The 11,400-nt window shown below is 38.0% G+C and overlaps 1 protein-coding gene across 1 annotated transcript in view; it reads left to right on the plus strand.

The window, feature by feature from the left end:
* The window catches only part of LOC118326501 (neuronal membrane glycoprotein M6-a-like), a 35,045-nt gene extending 29,801 nt beyond the window's left edge, over positions 1-5,244 (plus strand). The window contains exon 7 of the mRNA XM_035659502.1: positions 1,438-5,244. Coding sequence (XP_035515395.1) covers positions 1,438-1,590 — 153 coding nt within the window. The 3' untranslated portion in view covers positions 1,591-5,244. The remainder of the gene's footprint in view (positions 1-1,437) is intronic.
* Positions 5,245-11,400: the final 6,156 nt, after the last annotated feature.

The following is an 11,400-nucleotide window of genomic DNA, read 5'->3' on the forward strand; positions in this document are numbered from 1 at the left end:
TATGTTGTTACCTAACAGTTTTGGTGTAAAAAGCCTGCATATATCGGTATCGGGTGATATCGGTATCGGAAATTGAGAGTTGGACAATATCGGAATATTGGATATTGGCAGAAAAGCCAATATCGAGCATCCCTAATTTAAAGGCTATGTGTACGAAATTCGTTGCAACTAGATGTTGCACCAGAGCACCAGCTTCTCCGACCAAAACAATGGGTGCCACAGTCGACCAGACGACATAGAAAAAAAAACCTTGTTTACACATCCAGCAAATGCTGAGTAACATTAGCATTAATTTGGAGTCGTGTTTTTTCTATTCCCTGTTTTGTCTCTCTCTTTATGCTCTGTCTTTGGTCTCCACCAACTCCTGACGGAAATGTTTGGCTCTTTTGCTGCTAGATGCTCCTCTATGTTCACCAGCTCTCTGACTCTGTCTGTCTGCTGTATGGTGCTGGTTTTATTTCTTTCTTGCTGAAAACCTCTGCCAAAAACGACACTATGAGAGCGATGAACTAAAACAGTGACAGTCCTAAAAAACAAACACTGTGCTGGAATATGCTCTAAAGCTGCGTAGAGCTGACAGGAACGTTTACATACGCTTCAAAGTACAGCGATTGATTTAATTACAGAGACATCTTTTTCAAAACGTACTTACTGAAAACCATTGAATTAGGGTCTGACAGTAAATATTACTACTTGCACCTGATTCAACACCTTGTCTATATATCTAGTATGTATTACTTTAGTACACTTTATCCAAGCACTACCTGTCTCTCATTCAAGTACCATGTTGACTAAAGGTTTCAGTATACTTAAAACAAACCAACCATTAACCTATCGTGACATCAGCCATTGGTTTGAAGCATCAAGTTTGTCACTATGGCCTACACCATGACATTTTTTTGCAACCAGCGGCGGTGACGTACTACAAGTTGAACAGTAACAGAATCTTGATCCATATTTGATCAGCACTGCCTAGTTTGACAGTTTGATCTGAGTTTTGTGCATTGAGCTGGACAGACTCACTGAGAGTGACCAGTCAATCAAAAGGTAGCCCTAAAGCATACCCTGCTTTATGGTCTGTTTTACTTTAAATGGGACCATAATATACAAAATAAACAATAAATCAAGTGGGTAATTTTCTATACAAACAAACTTTTTTCGCAACCAGTGGAATCACCCCATTAGGAAGAATGCAGGTTTAGAAAACTGTTTACTGAGCTAATAAATCAAGTGCGAAGTAGCATAATTTCTCCATTAGGCCCAATACTCTCAGACTTCTTTTTTGCAGCTCTGCTGGCCATTTGAAAGAATGCAGGTCTAAGACACTTCACAGACCTGGAAGCTCAGTCCATTATATATACTGTCAATGAAACGAACTAATGGTTGTTTTTTGCAGTGCTCCAGATATTAACCCCAACTGTTCCTCTCCTCCCTCAGGTCCACTTCCTGATGGCCCTAGCTGCTAACTGGGGCTACCTGAAAGACACCAGCCGAATGCAGAAGTACGAGGACATCAAGTCGAAGGAGGAGCAGGAGCTGCATGACATCCACTCTACACGCTCCAAAGAACGCCTCAATGCCTACACATAAACACACACCTACGAGAAACGACACATACACACTTAACCTGTCAGACACACACAAGATGATACATGCACACACACGCACTCACACACACACACACACACACAGGGCCTGAGACAACCCTGAGGATAGCAGAAACATACAGTATACATATACATGAGTAAAAAAACAACATACATTGAAAGACACGAGTAGGCAGAAATGAATAACAATAAAATGATTAAAACACAGACACCACCATCATTCTCGTGTCTGCAGCAGATCACTGGCTCAGGTGCTCTGTGCTAACACTTTAGCATCCACTATGTTGGTTTGCTCCATACATACTTTTATTAACCCAGACATTTGCTTTTGAGTGAAAGGAAACCTTTAGCTTTAGCCTCACCAGAAGATGTGGTTAAATACATGATTGCTCAATTAAAATAGTTCCAAAACAAGACATTTGGCTATATGAACTCTGTAATATAAGTTTATACACGTTTACGTGTAAATGTTCTAGGGCCGGCCTCAGCCTTTTCGAGGCCTTAAGTGCTCCATCCCCTTCAACCCCCCTGTTCCCCGGAGTGTGACTGTGCAGAACAACTACAACAACAACTACAACTGACCTAAAATCACAGAAAGAAACAAAAATTACTACAGAAAAGTTACAAAAAAAATTGCGAAACAAAAAAAAAAAAGTGTGTGAAACGTACAAGATAACACTTCACTTTAAGAAATACCAAAAAACAAATAATGAACATAAGAACCCAAAGAAATGTCTTTGCGTGTTTGTGGCCCCATTTGATTACTCCGTTTTTCCAGTTTTATCTTTTAAAATAGCCAGTATTTATTTTGTGATTTACTTTTGCCATGCTAATCTGCTGTATGGAGATCATCACAGCTAACTGCTACGAACTGTTAGCACTGCACACTGAAGCCAACAATCTACAGCAGACACATGAGTGAGTTTGGTGTCTGTGAACTCATTATTTAATGGGGGGGGGGGGGCGTCCAACAGGACAACGTCACTGTAACCCCCCATCCAAAAAGCCTCAATACCTGCAGCACACACACAGACACTCACACACACACACACATACAAACACATAGATGTGGCTGAATGGTCGGTGTTGTGCAGGCAGTGTTGTATGGTGGTGTCATGCTGTGTCGTGTCGTTTCGCCACATTATGATGACTGGTATTGCAGAGAAATATGGTCCCTGAGGAAATTTGTACCTCCCGGGTGCAAATGGTTAGCTTTGCTAACTTTCCCCTTCCCTCTCCTCCCCTCTCTTTCCATCTCCCTTTTCCTCCAGACCTGCCCCTCCTCTTTCTCTACTCTGTGACCTCTTCATCTCAAGCCCAGTTTCATTAGTTGTTTCACGTATTCTTGTCACAAATACCGACCGGTGTGTCCCACAAGTGGCCATTTGCAGGGGGGTGGGTTGAAATCAAATGCAGGACTAATAGTTCATTGTAATAATAATAATAATAAAAGCGTATATTGATTGATAAAATATGCAGATAAATTGTTGTCATAAATTCTTTTTACCAAATTGCCCTAATGTTATTTGTAATTTATCACATGACGGGCTCCTTGAGCTCTCTTGAACTTTCAGATTAAAAGCACTTAAAATGGCAGTGGGGATTTCAAAGAGGCCAGTTAAAACAACTTGTGAAACAGGGCTTTGTGTCCCTCCCTTTCTATCCCCAGTTTGTATAAACTTGTGATTTGTTCTCAGAAACAGCACATCTTAGCAGCACAAAGTCTTTTTAACGTGTGTCATGTTCTCATAATGTTTTTTCTCACTTTTTGGAATTTTTGACACATTTTTATCAGTATTATTTATGTGTAATTTTAGCATTGGGGGTATTTAAATGGGGAAGATGTGTGTGTGTTGGGGGAAGGGGAGGGGGTTGTATCACTTTCACATTTTAATGTAATGATTCTGTATTACAGTGGTTCTGCACACACACAAACACACATACACATGCGTATACACCAATCATCTCGAGAGCATTGGTTCTCGTGTCGTCATGTTTTGGTTTTTTTTAGCGAGCCCTAATGTGACCAAAACTACCGTTTAAATTGCTAATAGTCAGCTTACCGTTGGCGACATGAACAGATGGTTACTGTGAATTCTGGGCGGCCTCACTGAGGGTTGTAGGTTATTTTTGGCCTAAGCAGCATGTGCTTCAAGATGGAAGATCCGTTCCCCTGAAAACATTTTGAGGTGTGGATATTTGTAACATCTCAGGAGGAGTTTCGGTTGTGAGGCGTTTGAAACGGATGGGTGAGATGGGAATTTAAACCGGTCTGGATGTGCTGAAGGAAGCAGGAGAGAACTCACCATTAGTGGCTGCAGGGATTGATCGGAGGAGTGTTATTGGGAGAGAAGACCATAATGAATGATGTCCCAGCTAATAAGCTCATTGTTTAGGAATGATTTGCTTTACTGGATAGGTTTGTGGTTTTAAAGGATGTTCCCAGCTTATATTTGGTGTGTTTATTATCTCCTCAGGTGCTTCTATATTAGGATGCAACTTTCTTGTAGTTTAAAAAAAGAGGTTCTACCCGTTGCTATGTTTTTTTAAGAGGCCGATTACACTAGTTAAAATTAAAAAAATCTGAGCAGTAACAACTTCAAACCTGACTTTATTTTGCTATAATCTAATGCAGTGTATACAGCACTTAAGAGAATATTCTCTGTCACCAGTGTGCAGGGCTTTTCTGTTTGTATTCTATGTTCTGTTGGGCCAGCCATTAGAATAAGAGGATTGTATGTCAGTCCTGGTTGTAGCTGTGAAGGAACGCGATGATTCTCTATCTGCCAGTAGAGATGACCGAGAGGGGATTCAGTTCCTCCTGACAGTGAAGATGGTGGCGAGGATGGTGGTAATGAAGGGTTCGATTTGATGACACTACCAGCATACACACACACACACACACACACGCACACCACCGCCATCACTCTGAGCCATAACTCTTTGCTCTTTTACTTTTCACCAATAACATTTCACTATTTTATTATCAACATTAAATCTTTGAAACTTTTTAAATGTGAAATCATTTAATTAGAAAAAAAGGAAATGTGTTTCTTTTTCTTTTATTTTCTTGTGTGGGCAGTATTAAGCACTGTTCCTGCATTAACTCTGTATAAAGATATACATATATGTGAGACAGTTGAGGTGAGCAGCCGGGAGAATGATTTCCTATTGGTTACAGAGTCTGGAGGAGGTGGTTCAGTCCCAATGTCCTGAGCTTTTACTCCCTAAGAGAGCTGCATTAACACACACGAAAGATATGATGTCTTTGCATCAAACTGCTTATCCAAAATTTGAAGAAAAAAAAAAAATTATGTGCCACAAATAAGCTGGTTTTTGCTTGTCTGTGAGATGATTTTCACATGGTACTGTAGTGGATATACTGGCTGGTTTAAAGGCAGTACAAACAAGTCTAAAACTAATGGTGTACTGTGGAAAAGGTTTGGCAGTCCACAAGACGTTAATTGCAAAAACATCGATATAGTTAAGAGCCAATGGTCACAAGATAGAGCCTGAGGAGTTCAAATTAACGACCATGAGCGAATCAGACCAGTGTCGAACAACATATGTTAAAGCTGCAGTAGGTAACTTTTATAAAAAGTACTTTCAGTCATATTCACTGAAACTTTCACTATATCCTGACAGTAGTACACGAGACAGATAATTTGTGAAAAAATCAGGTTCCTCTGGCTCCTCCTAGTGCTCCTAATGGCATTTGCAAGAAACCACCGGGCCTGAACAAAAACAACCAATCAGAGCTGAGAAAGATTAAGTTGATTGTTGAGTCTCATTCTGTCTTAAGCGGCCAACTAAAATCGTCTGTATTTGACGGCCTGGGAATGAGCCTCCACAATCAACTTTCTTTCTCGTACAAATGCCATCAGGAGCACTAGGAGGAGTCAGAGGAACCAGATTTTTTCACAGATTATCTGTCTCATGTTATACTATTAGGATATAGGGAAAGTTTCAGCAAATATGAAAAAAAAGTTATTTTTTATAGAATTTACCTACGTCAGCTTTAAGCAGAGCAGAGACCAGATTTAATTCCAAACTGATGGAGACAGCCAGTCGGCAAAACATGGAGTGTCTATACAGGCACTAAAGTTGTGCTTGTCTGGGGATTTCAAGCCAATCATTTCTTCCAGGAGTTTGAATCTGGTTTTGTGTGTCATGTAAATGCAGCTGAATTTGACCAAAAAAAAAAAAAAACTTCCATCTGTGTCGATGACGGGAGACTCCACCGGACTCGTGTCCTGTTCAGGTGTGTCTCGGCTGCATACAGTCAGTATTTTTAAGGGTCTAGTTTTACAGTAACAGTATTTTATCATTTCATTGCCTGACAATGGATGTCTTGTCAGTGTTTTTAACCTCAGATAAAAGAAAAAAATAGTTTTTTGTGCACTTATTGACCATTGTGAGCTCTCTCTCTTATTCTTGGTGTGTAAGTGCATTGAGATCCCAAATGTGGGACCTGTGTATAGTCTTGCAGCATTGGTTATAACCTGAAGAAATAACAATGATGAAAACGAATGAATTCATAATAATGAAGATAATCTTATACTAGGTTAAAAAAAAGAAGAAAAAAAAAGACAGTGAATCTAGTTGTTGTTTGTGGCATGGTTATGCATTCAATGGTCATAATTTTAATGATTAAAACAATACAAAAAAAAGTCATTCTTTTCCACTGGCGCTGTTCTGCTGTTTTTGTTTTGTTTTCAACTTCTCAGTGTGCAGTATTGCGGTTCCTGTTGCTAATGGTGTTGCTAAGCTAGCTTGCTTGCTCAGTTGTTTACCACCAGAGCAATATATTGTAGCAGTTTGACGAAATCAAGACATAAACAAGAAATCCATACCCGTAAATTTCTGGCATACAAGTGCATGAATCTATGATTGCAAGTCTTAAGTGATATGATCATGGTGTTCTTTATTGTTTATCCTAATAAAGCGGATTTGCAGATGTGGTGTAATGTATTGCTCTGGCCACCCATTATCCTGCACCCACCTCCTCCTCCTCCTCCTCCTCATTTGGGGCCATTTAGGCTGCAGTCGCACCACAGCTCTGGATGTCCAATTCATATTTGAATTTAAAAGTGACTCATGTCTGATTTCCTGCGTGCTAGAAACAATCTGCATGTGTACAGGAGAGTCACTGTTGCATAAGTAAAGCTCTGTGTAACCAAGCAACAAGCACAGTCTGCCCAGCTCACACTGCCAAATCACCATCTGTAATGGATGCTAACAAGGCAAACTAATACTTCAGGCTACTTCCAAGACATATTTAGAGCCACCCAATCACATTTGAAAGTGAAGAAGAATGTTTGTGGGCTGCAGTGACTGAATACTGGGAGATCCACATGTGGATACGGTCCAAAATGGGTAGTTTTTCACTTGAGCAAAAATGTCAAATTGGGTCATCTGTGCCAGGTGGTGTAAATGTAGCTTAAATGAAACCAAAGCACCTAAAATCTGATATTTACTCCTTCGACAGCTGTGAGAAGATCCGGCTGCTGCTGCAGTCAGGAGGAGGATGAGAGCGGCTGCTCTCCATTTGATTAAGTCTCCTCATTTACTCTCAAACCCACGTCTCCTTGTAAAGATGAATATGTGTATTGCCACGTGCTAATCCTGCGTTCTTCTTGTCTACCCACTGACCACAGCTGAACATGGACTCACTTAACCATCCCACGATCCGCACGCATTTGTGACAGGATTCCAAAAACTGGCTGTGTCAGTGTTAATAAAGCATGAATTTCAATGACATGAAATCTGATTTCTGACCCTCTGTGAGAAAGATTTGATCTGTTTTTGACTGTTTTTGCAGCTATAAAACCTCAGCTCTGTACCACAGGATTAAAAATCAGATCCTCTGTGCCTGAACAAATTCAGCTCTTGTCCATCACGAACTGAACCCCAGATCTAAAAGCTGATGTCAGTCTGTGACCTCCAACTGATCATCACATGTTTCAGATCCATGCATTATGTCAGGTTGGACATTTTGGACGTTGGGAGTAGTTATTTTTTTCTGTTTCTCCATCAGTACTTTAGACTTTTTGTACTTCACTCTGGTTGCTTAGTAGCAGGCTTTATCTGATTCACTCCTCCATTTTTGTACATATCTGTGCCAACAGCTTGGGCAGACAGTGGCTTTTTTATTTGTAAAGACATAAACTTGCTTGCATATATAAATAAAATGAAATAATACACTTGTGTACTTGTTAATAAGGGAACATTTTGAGTTTGCGTCTTCATTTCACATGATATATAACCTTTGCGGTTGCCTAAAAGGCTTTGTAGATAATAGACCTTTTTCACAGCGGCCATTTTGACACGAAATACTGGGGTAAACAGGGTTTAAGCAATGATACTAATTAAGGTCTGTTCCATTTAGTGTACAGAGCCTTTTTAGTGAGCAAGTGAACATGCAAAATAGCAGCACCCTGACTCTGTTTGACCTGAATGGAAATGAACCTTAATTTGTACCATTGGTAACACCCGTGCTTACCCTACTTGTGCTTACCATGTCAAAATGGCTGCTGTGAAAAAGGTATTTTGTAACATTTATGGAATTCTATTAATTTTGTTAATGTTATTATACCAAAAAATCACAAGTGCTTGTCCTGACTCCATGTCTTAAGATTGGGTTTTCTACTATGTTCAAAATCCAAAATATCTACTACAACATGAAAGCACAGAGCAGGATGATTTTTAGCTTTGGCTATTGAATAACATATCAGTTACTTGATACTTTGGTGCTCATGATTCTGCTAAATGAACTGAAGGATGGAACTGTGAAGAATTTAACTAACAATGTCTAGCAAGTCCATATTGACAAAAGTTCATACATATTTGTGTAGGAAATCAAAGCAGATTAGAACTTGCTCAAGCACCTAAGATGTTTTGTACTTCCAGATAAAATCCAGACCAGGCACCTAGTTGAGACCTTCCCTCTTTATTTGTCAGAATACCCTGCTATTAAGTGAAGTTTTACAGTGCATGAATCCCAAAGGATATGGTCTTTTTGTGTGTGTAGTGATAAATGTTAGACATTTAATCACAGTTACAAAGTTTTATTGTAGCTCCATCTTACCAACAGAGCAGTACTGTCAATTTCACTTCATTTCTGATTCTGATTCTGATTCTGATCTGAATACAGGAGCAACAGTAGGAACCTAAACAATGTCCACCGTGGCGTGAAATGCTGCTCTGAGGCCTCATTCTGAGGGTAAAGTCTCAAAATCTCCAGCAACTGTACAGTGTTTGCAGAATATTCTGTAGTTCTGCACTAAAATAGGCAGAATTCATCCAAATGTACATCTGGTGGGGAATTTAAAACAATACATTTTCAATAATTTAGATTATTGTGAATGTAGTCATGACCTTTATTGATAGATTATGTACATGACTAGACCAAAATCTATGGAACCCTACAGTAAAATTTGGGGACATTTTTTTACAGGGCAGAACTTAATGCGGTGGCAGAAATATAATGCTGATTTAACGCAATCACATATTTCAGTGTTTCCCAACCAACCCAGCCAGAGTTTCACAGTGTGTCGCGAGGCCTTCTTGATTTTAAGGGGTGTAGGAAAACTTTTTTTAAAAATACATATACAGTAGGTTTGTATTTAATTCAGAATAAAGAAAGAATGAAATAAAATAGTTATTTTTGAAGTTTATGTTATTTATAAGCAACCCAGTCTCATATAAAAAACGTACCCTGGCTACGTTTGTCCAAAGTGCAAAAACGTAGAGGGGTTACAATAATGGCCCTTAAATTGTATGACTGTTACATTTTTTCTGCCTATTCTTTTCATATTGTTTTGCGTCTAAATATATGCTGAGTGTATTTCTGTTTGTTTTCACATGTTATTCTGTTACTTTACTTACTTTACTTAACTGTTCTGAACTTATGTTCCAAACAAAAAACATATTGTGCCAATTGCCTTAAACCATTTAGGTTTATTAACTCAAACAATTTAAGCATTAAAAAATGTTTGATTCGAGTACAAGTAACTCAAGTATTTGTTAAGGTAACTTGAAAAAAATAAGGTAATTTTACCACTTCCATTCAGTTAATTGAACTTAAATATGTATATTGCAGTCATATGCAGAATTTCTCCTAACATACTGAACTTATTTAAATTTATCTGAAGAAAGTAAGACCAAACTTCCGACAATGTTAAAACATTTTTTAATTAAAATGGTAAAAAACTGTATATATATTTAGTTGGGGCACCATAAAAATACTGTAGAAGATTATAAAATAACTGACTCGTAAAAATACAGTAATTTTTCTATAACTGAAATACAGTTTTATCTTCATCTATCATAAAATCCTGTATCGTGTAATGTTTAATTAAAGATTATTACACATGTAAAAACTATGAAATTACTTACAAATACAGGTGGACACTGCTATAATACAAATAATTAGGCTTAAATTTACAGAAGAGTGCTGTTTAATTTTTCTTATTTTAATCTTAATTTTAAAAGTCACAGAACTGTGATAAGTGTAATTATCTGTGAAATTATAGTAATTATTTTCATTTTGATAAAAACTGTATTTTGACAGTTTACCAATGCTTATACATTGATACTTTATTTAATGTTTTTGTTACAGATTAACAGTTTAATCTATTAAATAAATCTTGAATATCTGCAAAAAATATGATTTGCAACTGTATCTTTTTGTGTGAAAAAAGAACATTTTCTTTAAATAAGCAGTAATTTTATTATTATTTACAGTTTACAGATTTTTCACATTATTTTGCATTAGACATGTTCACAGGCTATTTTGTAATTTTATTAATATATCCATGTATTTAAAATATATAGAAAAAATCTAAGACGCCGTATACTTCTTTTTTTACAGTGTAGCTGACATATAATTTCTGACCAAAAAAAAAAAGACCTCATATAGCAGTGCAGCCCTGTCTCCTAAGAATTTCGTTTAAATTAAGTTATTTGCAACAGTAAAGACATAAGGATAATGCAGAGTGAATTAAGTTGTCTCTTAGATAATAGGGAAATGCTGTTAATTAACGTACCTGGCAAGTTGTAAAAAATGTTCAGTGGCTACATATTGGTCACCAAAATAGGCAATCTTGCAATACTATCTGCTTGCAGTGACTGCATCATTATTCAACTGACTTGAGACATACGATTTTTTATTAACAATTGACCCAAACCACGATCTTTCCAAACCTTAACCAGAGTGCTTTTGTTGCAGGAGTCTGGACTTGAACCACACAGACTGTGGTGTGACAGTCCTGCACTGTGTGCACTCACCCTTTCTCCAGCCACCTCTTTACAACTCCACCGGGTTACGTAAATGTAGTTTTTCTAAAATCTTATTATATATATCTTATACAGTGGACATTTTGACCTTTCTTATACTGGTGTTACTGACAGAGTGAATGGTGGTTGCATTCCTTTTAAATGTTCCAGTTCTGGTACTGTGAACATGGCCTCATAGCTGCTTTACAGGTACACCCACATGGGCAAGTGGCATTGTTAGTGACATTACTTAGATTTTTCTGCTATGAAAAGCACAAACTAAGTAATAAAGCACCAAATAAAGAACAGAACAATGAGATGTAAGTCTCGGGGGTTTTTGAAAAAATGTGTCGGTTGCAGTAATGGCATTTAACCAGGAGAGGTTAGTAGATGCACTGCACTACCACTCTGTGTATCCTTCCTGTAGATACAGCCTGGTGCATCAGACCCCTGTTATATCAGTGCAGTGCAGAAAGAAGATGAAACTTTGCCTTCACTTTGCAACAGCTGCACAATG

The sequence above is a fragment of the Morone saxatilis genome, unplaced genomic scaffold, assembly GCF_004916995.1.
Source record: "Morone saxatilis isolate NCDOM2014 unplaced genomic scaffold, NCSU_SB_2.0 Contig17, whole genome shotgun sequence".
Classification (NCBI taxonomy): domain Eukaryota; kingdom Metazoa; phylum Chordata; class Actinopteri; family Moronidae; genus Morone; species Morone saxatilis.